This window comes from Pelodiscus sinensis, chromosome 1, assembly GCF_052426305.1.
Source record: "Pelodiscus sinensis isolate ZL-2025 chromosome 1, ASM5242630v1, whole genome shotgun sequence".
Classification (NCBI taxonomy): Eukaryota; Metazoa; Chordata; order Testudines; family Trionychidae; genus Pelodiscus; species Pelodiscus sinensis.
In genome coordinates, this window is record NC_143052.1 from 188669881 (window position 1) to 188694261 (window position 24381).

The 24381-nt window shown below is 39.8% G+C and overlaps 1 protein-coding gene across 6 annotated transcripts in view; it reads right to left on the minus strand.

The window, feature by feature from the left end:
- Positions 1 to 257: 257 nt before the first annotated feature.
- The window catches only part of CRYZL1 (crystallin zeta like 1), a 33319-nt gene continuing 9195 nt past the window's right edge, over positions 258 to 24381 (minus strand). For all 6 annotated transcript variants that reach the window (XM_006126020.3, XM_006126022.4, XM_075911280.2 and 3 more), the window contains 9 exons: positions 24043 to 24087; positions 18790 to 18858; positions 15702 to 15835; positions 11995 to 12106; positions 6637 to 6735; positions 5433 to 5554; positions 4814 to 4919; positions 2596 to 2641; positions 258 to 1076 (listed from right to left, as the gene is read on the minus strand). In XM_006126020.3, coding sequence (XP_006126082.2) covers positions 977 to 1076; positions 2596 to 2641; positions 4814 to 4919; positions 5433 to 5554; positions 6637 to 6735; positions 11995 to 12106; positions 15702 to 15835; positions 18790 to 18858; positions 24043 to 24087 — 833 coding nt within the window. In that variant the 3' untranslated portion in view covers positions 258 to 976. The remainder of the gene's footprint in view (positions 1077 to 2595; positions 2642 to 4813; positions 4920 to 5432; positions 5555 to 6636; positions 6736 to 11994; positions 12107 to 15701; positions 15836 to 18789; positions 18859 to 24042; positions 24088 to 24381) is intronic.

The following is a 24381-nucleotide window of genomic DNA, read 5'->3' on the forward strand; positions in this document are numbered from 1 at the left end:
GGAGACAGTGTGGTTCAGATCTCAAGTAGTAACAAGCAAAGAAGCTGTATGCTCCATTGAAAGAACTGTAGTTTTTCCCTTGAGGATATATCCTGCAGCGGTGTGGTGGTGAAAAGGAGGATGGCATTATTTAAGCTTGTTTCATTAAATTAGTGTTTCATTAAATTAGTGTATGACTAGTTAAGCTTAAAGAGCAGAAGTGAAAGGGTGAACATGAAACAAAGTAGGTATTTTAGGAAGGATGGTAGAGATGGAAATCCACTTTAGCCATTTAAAAAGAAACAAATCTACTTACAACAAAGTTCATTGAACATTAATATGAATTGAACACTAAAACAAAAGGCTGATCTCATATCTGTGTAATCTTTCAATCACATTTGTCTATCTTAATTTTATAGCTATATAAAAGTGTGATATTATGAAATGGTCATAGAATAGTAATTCAAATCTTAAAAGCTCACAATAAACTTGAAAATTAATCAAATTGAGAAAAACTGTTAAAAGTGGTGCCTCTTCCTAGAATCCCCTAGTACAATCAATTTTGCTGGTTTTACAACTATATTTTCCCTGTTTTTTCTAATATTTGTCTCTTCTATTTAAAAAGAGACTGAAGCAGACTACTCAGGTGCTATGAAATGCAAGCAAAAAAAAAAAAAAATCTGAACAAGCAGAAAAAAATATTTGTTCTCCGACCCCAAAACAATCTTAAAATGTTATTTATAACACTAACAGGAGGGAAAAATCAGACAGACGTGATTTTTAAGTTAATGGTGTCTCCGTAAAGTTGCTGATGGAAACATTTTATTAGATTTAATAAAGGGAAACTAAACATCTCAGTACCAAAAACTTCCCAGACCATCTACCCGGATATCTTCAGACACTAGTTATAGAACTATTTGAAGCTGAAAACCAATTTACTTCTCAAATATGTTACATATCTTTGTCTTTCACAGTCTTTGAAACAAGAAATTGTGCTTCAGAATTGGATAACTTGTCTTTTTCTTGCTTGATTCTTCTGAACTATTTCCACAGAAACTTTGGCTTCATACAATGGGACTGGTTCATCCAACTGAGGCCTAAAAGTGAGCAATCTGTCAGAAGTGTCTGGTGTGCATGCTCTCAGATAAATAAGAAACATTCCAAGATTATTGCAGTAGACTTTACTTTTTACTATGTCAACTTTACTTCTTAAACAAAATAAACATTTTAAAGCTCTGCTAGAATCCCAGGAAGAACTGCAGAGCTGTAAAGTAATCAGAAAACAGAAGTTTAATTCAAGATATGCTGATTGTATTTTGGCTTTTTGGTGGGTGAAAGAGCTGCTCTTTCCACTCTTTGTATAAACTGTGAGAATCGCCCTTTTCCCCACTTATAGCAGCCTCAAATTTTATTGATGCCATCATTTGTTTGGCAGGAAAACTAGAAAGATTTCCATTTTGAGCCAATAACACTCTACAATCAGATAGGGTGCGTCTACGCTGCACCATTATTTTGAGATAAACTAGCATTATTTTGAAATAACAATGAGAGCATCTACACAGCCATTCCATTATTTCAAAATAATTTCATAACAGACGGCTTATTCCTAAATGTGTAAAGCTCAGTCTACAAGGAATAATGCCTATTCCGAAATAGCTATTTTGAAATAAGGCATGTGCAGACACTCCACTGCTGCTATGTCAAAACAGCCCCTCATGAGTCATTCTAAGTTATTCCTCCCCAGTGCCTCCTGGGGCTCTAAAACAAGATAGCACATCTACATTAGGGAAAATTGCCTCTGACTAATTTTGAGGCTTCCCTGCACTGTAAGGCTATGTCTACACTGGCGGGTTATTGCACAAGAACGGCCATTTTTCCACAGAGCTTCCACACTGCCCACCTGCTCTTGCGCAAGAAGATTTACAGTACAGCATGGTAAGAGGGCTTTGTGCGCAAGAGCTATGCTCTTTTCTAACAGGTGTAAGCTCTGTTGTGCAAGAGCTCTTGCACAAGAGGGCAGTGTGGACACATGGCAGGGATTTCTTGCGCAAGAAAGCCCTATGGCTAAAATGGCTATCAGAGCTTTCTTGCTCAAGAGAACGTCCATACTGCCATGGGCGCTCTTGCGCAAAAGCACATCTCGCACATGGCAGTGTGGATGTGTTCCTGTGCAAGAGTTCTTGCACAAGATATTCTTGTGCAAGATGTTCTTGGGCAAGAAGCCGCCAGTGTAGACATAGCCAAGATGTGCTATTTTGGAATAACTATTCCGGAATAGCTCATTTCAAAGTAAGTTTGCAGTACCCATATTGTTAAAAACCACATGGTATCCACTCCCCACAAGCAAAGAATGTTCTATTTCTGATGGATTTCAAAACAGTGCTGATCTAAAGGACAGAAAAAACAGGAATTGGACACAATTCTTCCATGTGGTACTGCAGCAGGCTAATTACCATGATGTATCATAAATAGTTTCATATAAATTGTTCAGGAGAATTTTTCTCATAATGTAGCACTTGAAGTTAATAGGTGATGAGTATTCTGAAGAATAGTTATTTCTCAGAGTAAAGCTCAATATTAATCAAGAGTTTGTTTTCACTGTGGTACATCTCTTACCTGAAAATACTATTTGATAACTTCTCCATTATATCTTCTAAGATACGTATCTGAGAGGGCAGTTAAGGTAACAATATATACATAAGTGGCTTATCCACCGTGCTGCAGTCATATTTTCTCAGGGCAGATACATCCATCTAGGCAGAGCTCTCAGGGCCAAAGCTTAAATGAGATGATTTAAACACTGGGAATAGAGTTAATCTGAGGTCCATATTTGATTATGTGTTACAACTATGCTTTCTAAAACAAAACAAACAAGACAGGTAGACAAATGTATCTTACAACAAATACAATTGCCACAGTACCTAGCAAATCTAGTGCTGTAACAATTAAAAATAAAAATTTTAAATAATTTTAACCACAGCACTAGTTTCAATGCCCATCATTAAACAGACCACGGTGGTTCCCATTCTTTATAGAATAAGTATGATAGATTTTGGTATGAGTTATTTGTATGAATGATGGATAACTAGTTCTCAGAGGTAAAAATCAAGACACGCCTGGGAGAAGAAGAACATGTAAAGTAGAACAGGGATTTCATAAACTCACAAGGGAATGCAACTTATATAAATGCTATGCACATTTCTAAGAAATTAATTTTTTTTAACTAATCAGCATCACTCATGCCAATGGGGAAAAGAGGATTTTATTAAGACTGCTTCAGCTGTGCCACTGTAAGGCCTCCCATGTAGCCACTTTATGTCGGTGGAAGAGAGCTCTCTCGCTGGCTTAACCATCCCCAGTGAACGGCAGTACCTATGTTGGTGGTTGAGTATCTCCCACTGACATAAAAGCATTAGTGTGGACAGCACTGTCTTTGACAAAAACATTGAAGACTAACACCATATCTATATGGACACTTTTTGTCAGTAAAACCCTGACAGTCACCAGAAAATTTAACTTGGGTTCATTTACTTTTAAAATGTAAGCCACTTCAATCTGATCCCCATATGATCTCTCCTGGTGTCTTTTTCTGTAAAAAAATGTTCTCTTCAGATCACATAAATATGTGCAGTGTATCTAAAGAACAATTCGAGGTAAAGCTGTTATTCTGTTTGAACAACTTGTGGTAAACAAAGTACATTCTGTGATTATAGGACAGAATAAGAGAAGACAAAATAAATCCTCTGTGTTTAGTTTAAGAGCTAAGAATACAAGTTGTATTTCTCAGACTTATTAGTCATTATTATAATCAGGAAATTTTATAGAGCTGTACTGAAGTGGAATGTCAACAAATAACAAAAAAAAAGATATTCATGATTACTTGTTTCATCACCCACATTACTGTTCATGTAGACAAGCCCTTTGGCGTGCTTAACTGTGGTTCAACTATTGTGCAATTAAGTTGGGTGTAGGGAGGGGGAGACTTCCTTTCACCCAAGAGTCTCTATGTAGCTAATTCCCTTTTAGAATGCAGAGACTTAATCTTTAAACTCCTTTTCTGCTGAACGGCAAAAATGATTTCAGCAGGTCTCATGATCTACAGTGCTGGGCAGAAAAAAGGAAGAATCCTAAAACTATGATTACATTTGCAACGAAAGGTAGAAATAGTGTTTTTATATAAAGAGCCACTCATCTCTCTACCAGCAGGTACTCATGGGTGTGTACACATACAGAGTTTGCTCAACAGAATGTAGGTACATAGAATTTGCAAATAGGGTATAATTTCTTAAAAATATAGTCCCCGTGAAGACAAAAGCATAACAATGAGTTATTAAATATTTTTGTTTAGTCATTACAATGCAAAAGTTAAGATTTGTAGATAAAAAAAATAATGCCTAGAAGAATGGAGAACAAATAATCCTGAAAATGTAAAAGCATAGATAAGATTTGATTTAAGGTGCCAGACTCTCAGCTGGTGTAAACAAACAACTGCATTGTCATCTATGGAGTTATGCTGATTTACACTGGTTGAGGATCAGGGCCCTAATATTTTACTCTCTTCAGAATATTTTGTTTTAGTTTTCTGTTCAGCTTTTCCCAAAGTAGAAACTTGGAGGCAATCAACATACAAAGTTTTGTCAAAACAATAATGAAAAATTATATTAAAAATGGTTAGTATGTTTCTGGAATAGCAAATATTTAATCACATGGTTAAAATTTACCACTTGCTTAGGTATTTTGTTAGAACAGGGTATATACTAGTAAATTTCTCTTAATTTTTCCATCTCACAAGCAGATTACTGATTAGCATCTAAAATCATTATTAAAAGGATATAAAGATACTTCCCTTGTTGAACATTTGACAAATTCCATACTTCATCATTCAGAAAAGAGACTGTGGCTCCCTTAAGGAACAAGCAATGGCTATCTGGAGGGTCCAACTTAAACAAATTAATGGAAACATCATTACATTTTCTCAAATGAAAATGAATTAGTGGATAATTCATTTATATTTACTGCTAAAAGATGAGGGGAAAACCTCTTCCAATCTATCAGAAATTAATTGATTAATAATATTTTAAAAAGTTTAATTTATTAAGAAATAGTACTTCTCTGACTGGCAAATCAGTTCAATATTCTGAGCCAAACAGAATGAATGCTTCCATAATGGCATATGCATGCTATTATAGTGATTTCTTTTCTACACCATCACCACTGCTCCTACAAAATGACACAGTGATTTGTTATAGGACAGAAATAAAGATATTTGTTAATGTTGCAAAAGTACTTCCTGCTCTTTGGAAATAAACACCAAGATTTGTGTGAGTTTGTACATGTGTGTGTACAAACTGATTTGTATTTATTTTAGCAGTGGGAGAACATTCAGCTAATGGACAGTTAGTCTAATATAGCTCCTGTGGTTAAGAGTAAACTTGCAGTATTTGTGCCCTTACCTGGAGATTTTTTTCTGTGGTTACCCAGTGACCTCCAACACCAAGAAGTGTAATGATATCATGTTTGTGTGGCAGCAGTTGCTGTTTTAATGATGATTCGTATTCTTTACTGTATAATTTCACTTAAAAACAAACCAAACAAGGAATGCAATTTAAGTACAATGACCAAAAAAAATACATTTTATGTTCAGTTTCCACATTAGCAAAAAATATGTTTTGCAATAAAAAACAGAATCTCATGAAGATTTCTCAGGGAAAAGTACATGGCTTGGACAATTTTAGACCTTCCTCATTCTTGTTTTTACCATTAAGTCTTAAATTGACTCTAAACGTATTTTTATGCAGCAAACAACTGTTTTTGAGATACCTTGTATTTTACTACACTGATTTGCAAACTGACAAAAACAGATGCTTAGCAGTGCTTAAATACAGCTGAAAATGTTTTTATGGAATTACAGTATATGCAAAAGCAGAACCCCTATGAAGCAATACTACTAACATTATTATATTTTCCTGTCAAAAAATTAGAGCTCAGTGGTAGTCTTTCTATATAGTCCCATAAATGCTTCAATTGTCATAAAACAGTAATACAGTCTGACAATTGTAAAGCAAGTAATATTCTCACCACAGGAGGCTTACTCACTTTCACTCTGGGCTGTAATGCTCCTGCAAGGTGCTGACCGACTGCATTGGAGATATATGTTCTTACTTTATCCACTAAACAACATAAACAATGGTAGTACAAATTTCTTCCAGGCTGATTCCTGTTCAGCTATTTCAAACTGAACAAAAGGTATCAAGCAGGATTTAGGGATGAATTTTATTTATTTTGATTATCAAACACCTCAGTTTTTGTCATCTAGCATCATATACTGTCAAGGAGAAATAAATGATTTGCAACATAAGTAAGGAGTTTTATTTAAAAGTAATATAATTAGTAAAATGTTCACTTAACAACTAGTACTAATCTGAATGACTCTGCAATAGTATTAGACACTTCCAAAAAAGGTGATTTGATCGCATACATGTAAGAAGGTCTAATATTCTACCCAGCAAAGGCACAACTGCATTTCCACATTGTGTAAAAATAGATACAATCATTGTCTGTTATACAGGTGTGCTTTTAATTGACGTGTTTTGCAATTTGTCAAAAATAAAAATATCAAATACCACTCCGCAAAGCAATTCTGCAGCAGTTACAAACCTCCAGCATCTATGACAATATCTACTCCCAGCCCGCCTGTTTCCTCCAAACAGCTTTCTGCCACATCAGTTTTGCCATTTGAGATGTCAATGACTCGAGCTAGACAGGACAGGAAGTTTGGTCAGTTAGAGTAAATGAATCTAGAACTTAAACCCAGAGCAGAACACATGCAAATAGAGTTTCTATTCTTTAAAATGAGTTATGAACAAAATTGCAGCAAAGCAAAGTCCAGTAGTTTCTATTCCCCAAATTATTCAAGATCAATGACAGACTTTATGAAAACCAAATAACTAAAGTATATTTAACAGTGTTTCACCTCAAAATGAAATATATACACAGTGTTTATGACAGGCAGCATAAAAGATATATATTACTGTTCTAAATTTGGTTATATGACTACTAGTAACTTTTGAAAAACATAGCAAACAACCAAAAATTCTAGGATAACTAGTTATACTATAGAAGCAATATGGACTAGAACAGTGGTCTCCAAACTGTGTGGTATACCTCCCAGGGGGCACAAAGGAATGTTCAGGAGCATGCATCAGGATCCAGCCCGGCCCACACAAGGGCTGGGGAGGGAGTAACCTCTCAGCCCCACTCTGCCCCAGACCTGCTCCCAATCCCATCTGCAGCCTTGGCTCCTGGTCCCATTCCAGCATGTGGAGGGAGGAGTACAGTCAGGTTCCATTTTAGGTAAGATGAAGCGTGATGGGAAAAAGTTTGGAGACCGCTGGACTAGAGGAATGATCAGAAAAATCATTGTTTTTAAATCACGGTTATGTCACTGATTTGTTCGTGGGTTTGAGCAAGTCACGTCTCTCATTGCATCATTATCCTCATCTAAAATAACCTTGCAATAACGATAACACTTAATTACTACCTAATAGAAATGCTTTGAAGATTACGGTTAAATTTTTGTACATAACATTAAGCAGGTTAAAACAAAGTACACAATACTGTATTGAAGAATGCTTTCTAGTGCTCTTTTCAAAGCTATATTGGAAAAAAAAGTGTTATAAGATTTATGTTGCATCAATTATCCAATAGCTATTTACTTACATTATGAAAGTAAGATCGAAATCTCTAATTTTAGTTGCTGGAAATCAAGAACAACAAGAATACAGAAATAGCCTATTTAAACTATTTTACAGCTTGTTGAATAAAATATAAATTTCTGGTTAAATAAGCTGCATCAATAAAGGTTTTGCACTTTAGCATATCTGAAACAATTACAACTAAACATGGAGGTATAAATCCAAAACGTAAGAGATTAAATTAAATTTTGTAAAATGAACATACCAATTAAATATCATGCCTTTTTGATATAAAGGAAGGAAAAAAAAAAAGGAGAAAACTCAGAGAAGAATCTATGAAACAGACATTTAAAAGAGACAGTAAGTGAAAAAAGCAAACTTTGTTGGGAATTGTAATGAGGCAGAGTGGCCTCCCTTCAAGCTTGATGTTAGTGAAAAATTGTTCACTTTCCCATTTTGACCATATAATTATAAAATAAATCAACTGGAATATAAACATTGTACAGGTTACACTTCTCTAAACCAAGACTCTTTGGTCCAGACCACGAATGTTCCAGGATCAAAGAGTCCTGGTGCGCTGTAGGGGAGAAAGCAGGGAGCTCAGTGTGCTGCAGGGCGGAGGGCGGGGGTGCCGATATGATGCAGTTGTGGAGGAGGGGCAAGAGCCCGGCATGCAGCCCAGATGGACTGTGGGTGAAGGGGGGGTTGGAGCCAGGGAAGCTCAGTGCATGGCCCAGGGGAGCTAGGAAGCCCTGTGAAACATCAGGGCGGGGGCAGAGGGAGGAGGGGGGAGGAGAGGGGATGACATCAAGGGGGCAGAAATTACCTTCCCAGACATGAAAAACACCTGCAGACCTCCCCAGACCTGCAAAAATCTCTCATTCAGGACCAGGGAGGTCCAACCTGTACTTACATTTTAGTATATAATATATAGAGAAGTATAAACAAACCATTGTCTGTATTAGTAAGTATTAGGGATGTTAAAATTAGATTTATCAACTAATCAAATAGTGTATGGAATTTCCATCGACTATTCAATTAGTTGATAAGGATGCTTCTGCTTTGAAACGTAGCAAGAAATGGCCTGGCTGTTGCTACATTTCAAAGGCAGAAGTGCTCGCTGCTTGAAACACAGCATGGAGCCTGGAGCCACGCGGGAGTCCTCACAAACCCTAGACTCCATGTGGCGCTTCCATTTTGAAATGCACAAGATTCCCTGCTGCAGCTCTTGTGTATTCTGAAGCGGAAATACCACATGGAGCCTAGACTCCACACGGCATTTCAAAGTGGAAGAGCTGCATGGTGCCTGGGCCAGCCCTGGGCTCCATCTGGTACTTTCGCTTTGAAATGTTCAAGAGCAGCAGCAGGGTCTCTTGTGCATTTCAAAGGTAGAATGCCAGTGCTGTGCCCCTGCTCCATCCCATGGAGCTGGAGCTGGGGAACCCGCTCTTAATCCGCCTCCCCCCCCAACACCTTCTCTACCCCCCTTGCTGCCTCTTTCTGATAGAGGCAGCAAGGGGAGAGCGAGGGGAGTGACTAGTTGACTAGCCACTTACATCCCTAGTCTGTATGAAATGTTATTATGGACGGACATCACTAGTGCTTTTAAAGTACCGTATTTTCCGGCGTATAAGACTACTTTTGATATTAAAAAACATCCCCCAAAAATCGGGGGTCGTCTTATATGCCGTGTATGCGGCTTTGCAAAGCCTCGGGGGAAGCCGGTGGTGGGGCAGCCCAGGCGCGCCTGGGATGCCCCACTGCTAGCTTCCCCCGAGGCTTTGCAAAGCCGCGGAGCGGCTCCGGCGATGGGGCAGCCCAGGCGCGCCGGGGCTGTCTCGCTGCCAGGGCGTCCTCAGAGGCTTTGCTCCCGGTGTCCCTGGTCTGCTGGAGACGGTCCCCAGCAGACCAGAGGCACCGGGAGCAAAGCCGCAGCAGCGGCCGGGTCCCGCGCCTCTGAGGCTTTGCCAGAGCAAAGCCTCAGAAGCGCGGCACCCCGCCACCGCTTCGGCTTTGCTCCGGTGCCTCTGGTCTGCTGGGGACCGTCTCCAGCAGACCAGGGACACCGGGAGCAAAGCCAGGGAGGCGGAGGGGCGCTGGGGTATAAGATGAAACCCTATCTTTTAACTAAAAAATTAGGGGGTTGTCTTATACGCCCAGTAGCCTTATACGCCGGAAAATACGGTAGACTGTTGTAAGATTAGACAACTATTTAGATTAAATGATGTACCCAAGGGAAGACCTCTACGTACCCACAGGGGTATGTGTACCCCAGTTTAGAACCACTTTGCTAGAATATCAGTTATTTCAGGAGTTGCATCTTGGGTACCCTACTATTTCTTTCATTTATCAAAATGATGCCATAACTGACAGCACAATTCAACATGGTATAAACAGAAACAAGTATAAATCCTGTAACCCAGATATATTTCAAAATTATTTAACTTTTTTTAAAAAGAGGATTATTGGTAAACTGTTAAAATGTTAGGTGAAGGTCTTATTATTCTGAACCACTTTGTTCATATACAAAACATGTAATGAAATATTCAATGAACTATTAGAATTTTGCACTTCAGGCCAATGTGTTCCATCTTCTAATTCAAATGTGTTAGACACAACTTTGTTTAAGCCCACTTCTTGCTGGCAAGGTGCAATAACAATTTTTCAATCACTGCAGACAAGGGTTATCTGTGTAATAAATCATTTTACAAAATCAAAAGGACCTCCACAGTTCACAGAAACATTCAGCACAATCACTATATAGTATAGTATAGTAGCATATATGGTTCTAACATTTTCAACATACTTTAGACAAGTCTTTAGTGTTTTCCTCCAGCTTCCACCTAACTTAATGGTGAGCAGTGAGTAATAGCAACACTTTTCATGACTTGGCACCACTGTTTATCCACACCCAACACCTGCTATTATGGAGTATGAAAGTTTGCAGTATCAAAACTCCTACTATACTGAGATGGCTCAGAAAGAACTATGATATCATTCATGACATCAGCACACAGGACAGCTGTTACAGGGAATGTATATACATAAACTTTGCAGTTGATTATCACAAATACACATTTCTTTTTTAGGTCTTTCTGTATCCTGCTAGAAATACAGTGCTTTTTCTTATGTTCATATTCTGTTTCTATTCTGAAATATTAGACACCACCAGTTTAATACAACTCCTGTGCTTTGCTATTGTATTTTGTCCACATATATGTTCAATAATTTGTTAAAACCGCTTCCTACATATAGATCAAATATTAATATCTACTTATCAAGATAAGTTTGTTCTTGATATAAACAATTTACATGTTTTAGAAAAAACATAGGATTTTATGCTCTTACATGGCCTTTTTAAAAAATAAATCTAAAATATACAAATTAGACCTATTTTTCCCTGTCTCCCTAGCAAAAAATAATCTTCTGACTCCCAGGAATAGTGTCCAAATACCTTAACCCAGTGTTTCTCAACCAGTGGTACGAGTACCTGTAGGTGTACTCGAGATAAGTCTAGAGGGTATGTCAACACAACTGAAATTTGGAGAAAACTGAATTTTTGTTTTAAGTTTTACGGCGCTTTATTATTTTTGTACTTTTTACACCCAAAAATTTCATCACCCGCCCGGCAACGATTAAGTTGTTTAAACAAACATGTTGCAATAGTAAAAAAATTGTTGTGTGTCTGAAAACTGAAAGTACTGTGGGTACTTATAATTTTTTTTTTTTTATTTAAAAAGGGTTACTTTATAAAAGGAGGTTGAGAAACCCTTCTTTAATCCAACAAAACCTAGTATACGTCACAATAAACTGGGAACTGAAGAAGTCAAATATGAACAAGCATTTGGAGTCTAAGCCAAAACCCACTGAAGTCAATGGAAAGACTCTGATTTCCGGAGGATTAGTTTGCTAAACTATGGAAATTCATTGATTTTCTGACAAAGAAATTATACCAGTACCATGAAACTTAGCTCCCTCTTGTTTCTGTAACAACTTAAAACTAATTCCCCATAGTTTGTTTCAATTCTAAATTTAATTAATTTTTTTCCATTCTGATTTTACCCATCTAAATACTGTACCTCAGGCACGCAATGTCAGAAAGACTTCAGGTACAGAAGTTAGAATAGCACAGAATCTAGTCTGAGTCAGGTGATATTTTCTCTCTACTCTTGAACAACATTATTTACCATGTGAAGAGACTGCCCAAACAATCTGACTAAAACCAGGCATTAAGTGTTTTTTTGCTAGATAAGTATTGGAAAACAGCAAACACTACAACAGATGTGAACCAAAAAACCCAGTTAAAATACATCTAACTTACCCACAGGAGGTCTAAGTCTCTCCAAATACTGCTTGTCTTCAAGACTACATGTAGTAGAAATTACTTTGGCTCTTCTGTGCTGTGCTAACTGAATAGCTATTGTACCAAATGGCTGCAGGGAAAATATATATACCAGTTGATTTACAACCACAGTAATGAAATTGAGTTTTTAAAAAAAGAGTTTTATTACAACAGAAGCTCTGCAGTGATCAAAGAAGGATACCTTGAAACAGGTTTAATATTTTTGATGTCTTAATGAAATATGTCTGGATAAGTATTTCATATCCTTAAGGGTCTGATTTTGTGCTTACCGAAGTCAATGGAAATCTTTTCACTAACAGGCTTTGGATCAGGCTCTAAGAGAGGAACCGTTGCTTGAATTCCAGCTCCAATGTATAAAATAATGTAAATGCAGCTGTAATTTCTGACTACATCTTTGGGTTTGGCTGCTACTTTAAGGATGATATGCTACAGTAGACTTCCGATAATCCGGAACCCTTGGGACCCAGGTGGTGCCGGATTATCAGAAATGCCGGACCATCAGGAGGTACTCTGGCAGGGGCGGGTCTCGTCGTAGGGGAAGCGGGAGAGGGGGCGGGGGTGTGCCAAACCCTCCCTCCTGCTGCAGGGAGGCAAAGCCTGCAAGCAGCGGAAGGGGAGAGGGGGCGAGAAGCAGGCAGCCGCATTCAGGACGTTCTAATCAGTTACACTTACTCCGGCTGGATCCACAGCCGACAGGCTGTCAATCTACCTTTCCTCTCTACTGCCTGGAGGGGGGGGGGCAGGGGAAGGCAGGGGTCGGCGGGGGAGGGGGCGGGGGGTGTGCCAAACCCTCCCTCCTGCTGGAGGGAGGCAAAGCCTGCGAGCGGTGGAAGGGGAGAGGCGGCGAGAGGCAGGCAGCCGCATTCAGGACGTTCTAATCAGTTACACTTACTCCGGCTGGATCCACAGCCGACAGGCTGTCAATCTACCTTTCCTCTCTACTGCCTGGAGGGGAGAGGGGGAGAGGCGGTGGGAACGGGTAGATCCGCAGGTGACAGGCTGCTGCTGAAACTCACAAGAGATCATCCCTAACGCCCTCCAGGCAGTAGAGAGAAAAGGTAGATTGACAGCCTGTCGGCTGTGGATCCAGCCGGAGTAAGTGTAACTGATTAGAATGTCCTGAATGCGGCTGCCTGCCTCTCGCCCCCTCTCCCCTTCCACCACTCACAGGCTTTGCCTCCCTGCAGCAGGAGGGAGGGTTTGGCACACCCCCGTCCCCTCCCCCACCGATCCCTACCTTCCCCTGCACCCCCCCCTCCAGGCAGTAGAGAGGAAAGGTAGAATGACAGCCTGTCTGCTGTGGATCCAGCCGCAGTTAATCAATTACAGTAACAACTTGAAGCAGCTGCCGGAGCACTTCCGGGTAGCAGTTGGTGCCGGACCATCAGGCGTACCGGACCACTGGATGCCAGACTACCGGAGTTTTACTGTACCTAGAGAAGTGCTCCAAGCACTTGTTAGCTTGTATACGTTGAAAAACTATATTTACATTGATAGTTTTATGCTTAAGTGAACCTAAAGCTATACCAGCAGTTAAAAAGGACAGGTATTCACAACTGAACAACAAGAAGAAATTTAAAAATGGTGCTGTGGACGGAGGTTAAATAAAATACACCTTCTTCCATCTACAGTTGAGAGATCACTATAAAAGAGTACATCAAAACAGAGCAAAGCAAGAATTATTCCCCCCTCTACTCCTCACACAACATGGACAGGATGGTACAAATTGGCCCAATGTGCTTAGGGGTGTCTTTTTGCAACTGCTGTGAAACATCTACTGAACGACACAGAATCAGAAGACTTGGTGTGTCCAATCTGTCACTGCAAATCCTATGTTTCTGGGTAAATTCCTCGATAAAAGTAAATTACTGGGACTGTTGATTAAATCGCAGTTAACTCATGCAATTAACAAAATTAATAGCAATTAATTACAGATTTAAACACACTGATAAAACAATATAAATGGAAATTTATTAAATATTGTTGGATTTTTTTTCTACATTTTGGAATACAGGCAGTCCCCGGGTCACATGGATCTGACTTACATTGGATCCCTACTTACAAACGGGGTGAGGCAACCCCACACTAGCTGCTTCCCCCCAGCAGAACAGAGAGACGCGAAGCTAGCACCCTCCCCCCCTGCAGACGAGGGAGACGCGGAGCGGCTTTTCTCAGCAGACACCTCAGCTTGAGAATAAAGGACTGAGGGAAGTGAGGTGTGGGAGAATAAAACTGACCTCTGGAGAAATGTTTTGTCTAGAGTTTTCCCTAAAATATGTACCAGTTCCGACTTACATACAAATTCAACTTAAGAACAAACCTACAGTCCCTATCTTGTACGTAACCCGGGGACTGCCTGTACATTGATTTCAATTACAACACAGAATACAAAGTATACAGTGATCACTATTATTTTTAGTATAAATATTTGCACTGTAAAAATGAAAAATAATATTTTTCAATTCACTTCATGCAAGTACTGTGGCACAATCTATTTATTGTGAATGTGCACCTTACAAATGTAGTTTTTTTGCTACATAACTGCACTCAAAAACAAAACAATGTAAAATTTTAGCACCTATAAGTCAACTCAGTCCTACTTCTTGTTCAGCCAACTGCATAGAGAAACAAGTTTGCATTTATGGGAGATAATGCTGCCTGCTTCTTATTTACAATGTCACCTGAAAGTGAGAACAAGCATTCATATGGCACTTCTGTAGCCAGCATTCCAAGGTATCTATGCTAAATATTCATATGCCCTTTCATGCTTTGGCTGCCATTCCAGAGGAATGGTGATGATATTAAATCACCATTCTTCCCTGCTGATATTAAATCACCATTCTTCCCTGCTGATTATACTTTTTAAAAAAATGTTAATTAAATTTGTGACTGAACACTTTGAAGGAGACTTGTGCATTTCCTGTTATGTTTTAGCCACATCCTGACATATATTTGATGTTACAGTAGTGTCAGATAATGACGCAGCACATATTGTTTAAGAATACTTTCATCGCAGATTTGACAAAATGCAAAGAAGTTGCCAATGATGAGATTTCTAAAGACAACTATAGCACTTGACCCAAGATTTAAGAATTGGAAATGACTTCCAAAATCTGAGAAAGCCAAGATGTGGAGGTTTCTTTCAGAAATCTTAAAAGAGCAAACCTCTGACGTGGAAACTATAGATCCTAAACCACCAAAAAAGAAAATCAATTTTCTGTTGGTGGCATTATTTGAGTGATTGACTGAACAAGGAGGACTGAGTGGACTTGTAGAACATAACATTATATTTGAATGCTGTTGCTTTTTGTATGTGATTCTACATTTGTAAGTTCTCTTTTTTTTCATGAAAAAGATATTACACTACAGTATCTGTATTAGAGTAATTTAAAAATATTATTTTTTATTTTTAACACACAAGTATTTGTAACCAAAAATTAAAACAATGAGTACTGTACACTTTATATTCTGTGTTGTAATTTAAATCAATATATTTGAAAATGTAGAAAACATCAAAATATTTAGATAATGTATTCTATTAATAGCACAATTTAATCATGTGATTAATTGCAATAAATGTTTTAACTTGTTTGACAGACCTATAAATTACTGTTTGTTCCCAAATTATTTTAAAGATGTGATTTTAGTACATTATTGTTACTTACACTTGCTCCATCCATTACTAATACAGTTTTTCCAGGAGAAACATGGGAAAGGTAATGCAGGGCTGTGTATGCTCTTAGGCCATCACGAATGGTCCCTGCTGCTTCAACCCAACAGACTTTTTCTGGTTTATGAACTGTGTAAAAGGAGAATAAACAGACAGGGAAAGAAAGCAACTAGTTTTGTAAAGACCCCACCTTTCAATAAAAACAATTTTAACAATAGTTTTTGTCCCTAGATCTTTAATATATTCATATATTCTCTCTTTCTCCCTTTCCCTCCCGGTCCCACATGGAGAGCTGGGACTGCTGCGCTGGCCCAGCCCACCCCTCCCCAGCGGCCAGAGGAAGAGCTGTAGCTGCTGTGGGCTTGGCCCGGCGGCAGCCACGGGTGCAAGAGAACAGGGGTGGCATGGCCTCAGACCTGGCCTTCCCTGGTGGCTGGGGACGGAAGACTGGGACTGGTGAAATTTCAGCCTTCCCCGGCAGTTGGGGGAGAGGGAGAGAGAGAGGGATGAGAGACCGTGGCTGGTGTGGCCTCAACCCCAGGTCTCCCTGGCGGCTGGGATGAACCAGGGCTGCCTATCCCCATAGAGTGGGGGGTTAGTGAGCATAGTGAGCAGGGGGCACAGCTTCCTAGTTTTCTATTAAAAGCATAGGGAGAAATAATAAATGCCAGTCCATTTCCTCTAAACCATGTCTCCTCCATTACATAAAGAAAATAGTGGAATGCTCTTGCATGCAGTGTTATTATGTTGACCAGTAGGATTCTTCTACAGAGTGGGAGACAGGCATTTGCTTCTCTGAGGAACTAAGCATCTGATCTGTACAGCAATCTTTACTGAGTTCACTTTCAAATGCAAAAAGCGCCTCAACAACTCCTCCCTCCCCCCTGCCCCCCCTTTTTTTTTTTTTTAAAGAGGTTCTTTGTACTACCTTCCACACTGAAAATCCAGATCCAGAACCTGGACTGATTTTTAAATATGAGGAACAAGAGATTAGAGACTTAGATTGCACTGCTTTCCCCCTCACACCAGATACTAATTGAGAATAAAGTGATCATCGAGTTGTCCAAATCTCTCTGTTGATGCACTGGAGAACTCTAGGATTATCTGAGACACTGTGTAAGTCAGTTCATGACACTACACAAAGGCTACGTCTAGACTGGCATGATTTTCCGCAAATGCTTTTAACGGAAAAGTTTTTCTGTTAAAAGCATTTGCGGAAAAGAGCATCTAGATTGGCATGGATGCTTTTCCGCAAAAGCACTTTTTGAGGAAAAGCGTCCGTGCCAATCTAGATGCGGTTTTGCGCAAGAAAGCCCTGATCGCCATTTTCGCCATCGGGGCTTTTTTGCGCAAAACAGTTTTTAGCTGTCTACACTGGCCCTCTTGCGCAAAAACATTTCCGGAAAAGGGCTTTTGCGCAAGCAGCACTGATTTCGGACAGTAGAACGTCAGTGCTTTTGCACAAATCAAGCGGCTAGTGTAGACAGCTGGCAAGTTTTTCCGCAAAAGCAAATGCTTTTGCGGAAAAAGTTGCCAGTGTAAACGCAGCCGTAGTAAACTATACAGGGGAATACAGGAAATCTTAAAAGGATTTTCTTGTAGAGTTAACATGTATAGTCCACCAGCACATACTTCTCACTTTTATACAACTCCTGATTTTGCTTAGCCTATAGTTTTAAGTATTAGAAAAAGTACTAAACATTTATTTTCAATATTAATGAACCACTATTATTTTACTGGCATAAGGAATCACAACCAGAAGGGGATTTTACCTTAAAGTGAGTTAGCTTGTTATCTAGGTTATTTGGTTATAACCAGTGTTTTTTTCTGTGATGGTACTGCCCGGAATGGCGTACCGTCACCTATTTTCCCAACCCACAGTAAGGGAATGGGATTTCCCTTGCGCGTACCAGTACCTGTTTTCCTGGGGCAGCTCGGCTCCTGACAGAAACCTGCTCGGGACATGCGGTGTTTTTTCTTCCAGCTTCCAGAGCAGCGACTCTTAAAGGAGCTGCGACTGAATTTCAGCCCCCAGCATGGTTTTTGGTTTGGCTCAACAAGTTTGTTTTTTTTTGGCTTAACAAGTCCCCCTCCCCGCCCACTTTTTTTCGGGGGCCTCAACAAGTTTGACCTAGAGAACCGGCACCTTTTTTTTTTTCTTATAAAAAAACCCACTGGTTACAACCAATATATAGGGATCAGGGAAACAATATTTTCCTCAGAATAATTTACACAGTTAAAAGTGGAGTAAGGGTTTGGTGTCAGTATAAATGTAAGTTTACATTATTCTTTAAAGAAGTTCCATTCCACAGCAGTTGAGGTTTGCTTCTCCATGGACAGAGTCAGAAGAATAGAAAGAATAATTAAGATAGATTCTTTGAGCAAGTCATTTAACTAAACAACAGAATATAGCAGAGCTGGGAATGAAACTCAAGTGTTGTGATTTTCAGTCCAGTCACTCTATCCACCAGACAATGCTGCTTCAGGAAAGGCAAAGAGATTCCAAAGAAGGAAATGTTGGTATAATCTACAATGCCATCTTTTCCCTGGGTTTCTGAACTTGGGAATTTGCCTTTTCCACCTCCACTCTAGTTCGTTAGGGTATATTCCATATGTCCCTTTGATTCTAAGGCAGGGGTGGGCAATAATTTTTGAAGTAGCCCCGGACCACCCCGGAAAGGACAGGGCCTCAGGTGAAAGGGGCAGAGCCAGGATACTTCTATGCTTCTGCAGCCACAGACCCTGATTGGTCTAGGGGTGGGGGAGTGTGCAAAGTCTTTGCCCACCCAGAGAGAACCACGTTGGCAGTTCCCTCTAGTTACCCACGCAGTGGGAGGAGACTTTGCATGCTGCCCCCAGGTCAATCAGGGCCTGGAGAGGGGGAGCACGTGAAGTCTCTCGCTCTCTATCCCTACCCTGCATGGGAGCATTGTGCTTAGAGTCAACTGCCAACTGCACAGCACTTTAAATGCTGAGCCCCTTGCAGGGCGGGAGGTTCCAAGCACTGGCTGACTATGAGAAAGATTCCTTTGGATTTTATATCTGTAATAATTTTAAATATTTACAAATGACATTCTACTTACCCAAATAATGTTCATGAACTAGAGCAATTTCACAGAGACCGGACTCTTCTGAATCAAGGGGCAAGATTCCTGAAAATTTTGAACAAAACAAAAAAACCTAAGAACTTCAATTCAATGCAGGTGTATATTACAGATAAAATGAGTTGAGTGTTTGCAGCTGAACAATTAGTACAACTTTGTTTAAAACACAGCTCCTCTTTTCTCATTTTATATACTGCAGTTGAAAACAGCCTGGATTATTACAATGTTTGAGGTAAGGACCAATGATTCTATAGTTCCACATGTGTTCAAAGTGGTACTCCAACATTTTTTTTCTTGAAGAGAAAGTGGTATTCTGCTATTGGTACTTTAGTTCTTCATCTGCTCATGCATGAGTTTACCTCACACTGCTCCCATGTTGTCTATCTGGTTCTGCGATGTCTCTGGATAAGTATTTCTCTTTCCACTCTGAATGCATTAAGAATGGATTACAGAAAGGAAAGATCTCAGATGACAGGTAGGCCCAGATAAGATCAGATATTGAAGCATTGTGTATATGGGGCAACAACATCAATTCACTACACGTTTCTGTTGATGGGTAGGTATTAATATTTAGTCTATATGCAAGAATCTGTTTTCACATAAGCCTTCAGCTGTGGTGCTTGTACATGACTGCAGCTCACTATCAAGACAGTTCTCTAATTAAATATTGCTCAGGTTTAGTACCTGCCTAAAATCCTCCTTTCACAATTCCCATTTATTTAATAAAAGGCCAAACTACCATTCTTGAACTTACAATTAAGATAACTACTGCTCTCAAGAGATGGCTAACAGAACATTCTATTTCTCTCTGTAATACTATACATACATCCTTTACCTACAATCGAGTTACTGTCATAGTCTCTTACTTTCACATGAAAAATTCAATCAAATTAAAAAGATAAAGGAGGAAGTCCTCTTCCAAGTATAAACGCTAAGATTTTAAGATTTAAAATAATCCAGTGATGGGCATATTTGATTTCAAACTTTTAATATTAAAAATCTAGTTAGCATTCTTTTTGTTAAAAACATCTTAAAACCATGGTAATATCTGAAAAAACCTTCATCACTTAACACTGTTTGAACTTAAAGAATACCTTCTCTGATTTGAGAGCAAAAGGTTGCTTGAATTATACATGATGAGCTAACTTTTATTGAAAAAATTTCATCATGCATCTTTTAGAACTGTAACAAAGTTGACCTTCATATATGTATTTTTGATGTTAAAAAGGAGAGACAAATTTAGAGCTGCTGTTAATAGGTACAATCTCCTAAACTTCATATAGTTACACCATATCAGAAATGGGTCTCATAGATTTTGAAATCAATGGAAGCAGAGAGTGCTCATCAGACTGAAAAGGCTGAATCTCATATTTTAAACTTCGAGGAAAGAACTATGGGGCCTCAGTATCTTTAAGAACTTGGCCCATAATGAATATGTCCAATGTTATTGTCAGAACTTTTCACACTGTTAATTAGTCCTTAATTTCATGTTGGTGCATTGATTTATACACATGTGTTTTGTAAGCCAATACGAATTGGTTCTTTTTCTTCACCTTATTATTTTACAGAGGGCTCAAAAGAGTTCCAGGCATTCTACAGTTATGAATAGACAGCTCCTTCTGTCTAAGCTTCTACAGGTTGGGCCTCCTTGGTGCAGCACCCTTGGGACCTGAGGTATCCCGGACCAGGGAGTTTGCTGGACCAGGGGAATATCAGCATTCCCCTGCTGGCTGCACCGCTTCAAGGCTCCTCTCCTTGGGGCTCTCTGCCCTGCTGCTGGCCCCCCACAGACCTGCCCAACATGGCTCTCTACCTTGCTGCCCGCCTGCTGTTCCATGGTCTCCAGGTTTCCAGGCAGGGACTGCTTGGCTGCTACTGACAGGGGTTCGCCAGCTGAGGCGCCCAGCTGGCCCACCCCACTGCTAGGGCTGCCTCACTGCTGCTGGGGATTCTGGCTGCCCTCCTCCACCAGCTGCACATTAGTCAGGGGGTTCCCTGGCAGAGGCTGCCCAGTCACCTTCGCCCCGCTGCCCAGCTGGGGTTTGCTGAGATTCCTGGCTGGGGTAGCCTGGCCACAGACAGCCTTACTGCAGCCAGGGGTGCCCCAGCTGGGGCCAGGACTCCCTGGTCACCAATGTTCCCTCTAATTTTTTCCAACCACGTGCAGAATAAATTTTGGCATGTGCAGTGAGGCATGTGCAGATGTTCATCACCAATAGAAACATATGCTGCTGGCTGTGGGCACCTGGCCCTGCTTATGCTAGAGATTCCCCGGCCAAGGTAGGGGCTCCCCATATGCTCCTGGCCAAGTAATGGCTTCCCAAGGTAGGGGCTCCCCATATGCTCCTACCTCCAGGGCTCTTTGGTCCAGCAGCATCTGTGGCCTGCCGAACCATGGATGTTGCCAGACCAGAGAGACCTGGATTTGTGAGGTTCAACCTGTATTCTAAATGGATAACACACTTAAGAATAGGGGAAATGAATGATACACCTTCATTTCTTAGTACATTCAACCTTATTATATTACTGCCCTACTGTTAAACATTATCTAATATTTTCTCCTGATATTTATTTTTCTAATGCTCTCTAATGCTCACTAGGGTTGTTAATATGCACTTAATGATGTAACCCAGTAACTGTGGAAAATTTCAGCAATTATATGGTCACATGCGGGGCATCAGTCAGCTCCTGCTTGCCTCCTGTGCTGTTGCCTCTAATATAGAGGCAGCAGCACAGGGGTGGGGCTGGCAGGGAGCCCCACGTGTACTGGGAGCCCACGTGTAACTGTGAAAGTTAACCAGTGATCCCAAGCTCATTGGTTAACGGTGTACACGGTTACACTTTCACATCCCTAATGTTCACAAGCACTTAAAAAGCAATGTTTCAAAGATGTCATATTATTGCTTTGCTTACAAGATAGCTAAAGTGATTTAGTGTTCGTTGCACTTTAAAAAATGAACATATTTATTTAAAATCCCTTTGGTATGAACTGAAAGAAAACAATGTAATGGAAAAAGAAAACTCCAACAATCAACTGCACTTCAAATACTGTTACCTTTGTTTTCCTCTGGCTGTTAGCAATTAAAGTAAACTTTCCCTACAGTACTTACATCAGATCAGGCTTTTATAATTTTCTACTTTGCTTAGCAATTCCCACAGTTTTTATTTTAGTCAGAAACATAGAATAAAATTGCTTTGTGAGTTAGGTAGGTACCTTCAATTTTGTTTTTGGCAATTATTGTTATTTAGTTGTGCACAACAATTTCTTCTGCTTTTCTGGAAATACAAGGATTGGGAGATTTGGGGCAAGTGATGATTTTTTGGGCTCTTTTGTAGGAGCTATGAAGAACATTTGAAAGCCACTGCTGTAATATATTGACAGTGCAAGGCAGGGTTAGTGTTGTGTGATGAAGTATGCATTTCTTTGTACTGGATAATAATAAAGTGCTCATGTATATTCCAGTACTAGAGGATTTATCCAGCATTGTTCAGGTCCTTAATTTATTTTTGTTTTTGGAAAATAAAATGAAAATGTACATGTTTCATTGGAATCATTACTCTGTGGTGGGACTGGGGATGAGGGGTTCAGTATGCAGGCTGCCCTGCGGAGAGCGGTCTATTCCAGCCCTCACACTGCAGCATATTGGGGCCAGGTGAGAAGCACCTCTCCATGGCCACTGCAGCTCCAGTGGGCAGAGCTGGGGGAAGGGTCCATGTCCCCCGGCTAGGGCAGGTCCAGGTTCTTCTGCCCCTGTGCTCCCCAGCTACAATGAGGATTACAACAAACTGCAATTTCTCTTCACTCTCTGACTAAGGGGAACAGCCAGCAGTGTTCCTGTATGAATCAGGGAGAACTTCAGGCCCTTCTTAAAGGGCACCTGAGGGGTGAGTGGCTCGGGACTGGGGCAGTCATGGACAGGAGAGGTTCACTCTCAGCCAGTGCCTTTCACCTGCCCGGTGATTCTCTTTTCTGTATGGTTTTCTGAGAAGCAATACCATTACAGGCACATCCCATTTTCCTGGCATAACCAAACCCCTGACCTTGCTTTTAGTTATGTTAATAGGAAGCTGTAAATTCAATTTGGTGGTCCCAGCTCTTAGGCTGTGTCTAGACTGCATTTTAAGAGGGATAAGGGATCTTTCAGAAAAGGCTTTATTTTCCGAAAGATCCACGTCTAGACGGGCGCTTTTTCCGGCAAAGCTCCAAGCCGGAAAAAAGCGGCAGCCATTTTTATGCTAATGAAGCGGGGGGGATTTAAATCCCCGCTTCATTTGCAATTGCAATATGTCTAATTTGCATCCCTTTTACGGAAAAGGGATACAGTATAGACACAGCATTACAGTTTAGGAAGTGTTCTTGACACACAGACTCTCAAACATATAGGAGACGCATAATGTAAAATTTCTGATACCTAACAGTTCACCACATATTTTCAAGAACTAGATTTTTATAAATAATATGAGAGAGAGAGCTGAAATTTCATCACTTATCAATCAATTTTTTTAAAATAAGTGATTTAAGACAAATGCTGTTCAATGCTATGTGAAATTGAAGAACCCTTGTCATACTGACAATAAGTCCACAGTAGTGTCTGTTCCCTCCAAGTTACATTTGTTTCTTCTTCTGCAGGCTGGGTAAGAAGAGAAAATATAAAGGAATTGAACTATGAAATGAATACAAAAGTACTGTAGGTGCAATATCCAGCATTCATGTACTTATTATTCATACATTCAGTTATAACAGGATGGCTGGAAGAAGTACTGAAATTTCAGTGGTCTGAAATTAGTTTTGTATTTGGGTTAACGAGACAAAGTATTTACAGCAGCTATATCACATGGAATGTTATTCATTACATTGTTTCTAATGATGAACAGGATGCAAGTGATTTTAAAGCAGATTTTGGTGCTTTCAGATGGTGCATTTTCAGATGGTGTATAATGTTCTCTCTCCAATAAAGTCAATGGCACTAGGACAATCTATACCAGGATCAGGCCCCTCTAGTCTCAGTCAGACAATTTCCAGAGCAGAAAGTCTTCAAACTGGACTCAGTTTAAGAAAGTTTATTATAGTCAAAATAAAAATGTTTCAATTACGTTGCAACTTACATGTAAAAACAAAACACACAACCAACATGTCTATTTTTAGCGATAGCACTGATTATTACCTTAAGAACAATTTAAGAATTATTTCAAGAAACAAATTTATAATAAAGAACACAAACTTTAACTTACCCACTACTTCATCATCTGGCTGAAAGAAGGAAACTTTGCTTCCAACTTAAGAAAAAAAGTACATGCAAGAGAAGGGGAAAGCATGAAATAATGAGAATGAAAAACAACTGTGTATTTGACAGAAAACTACATACTAGCACTAGCATACAAAAACAAATATGTTCAGGCAGGGCAGGTTATATTTTATCTGTTAAGCAAAAATACAGATGGTTTCATTTTCAGGATATAAACATTATTTAACTTAGGCTCCAACCCCACAAAATGTGTATAAGCACAAGAATAAATGTTTGCAGGACCAAGGTGTTAAACATCACATCAAAGTGGGCAAAAGTGAAATAT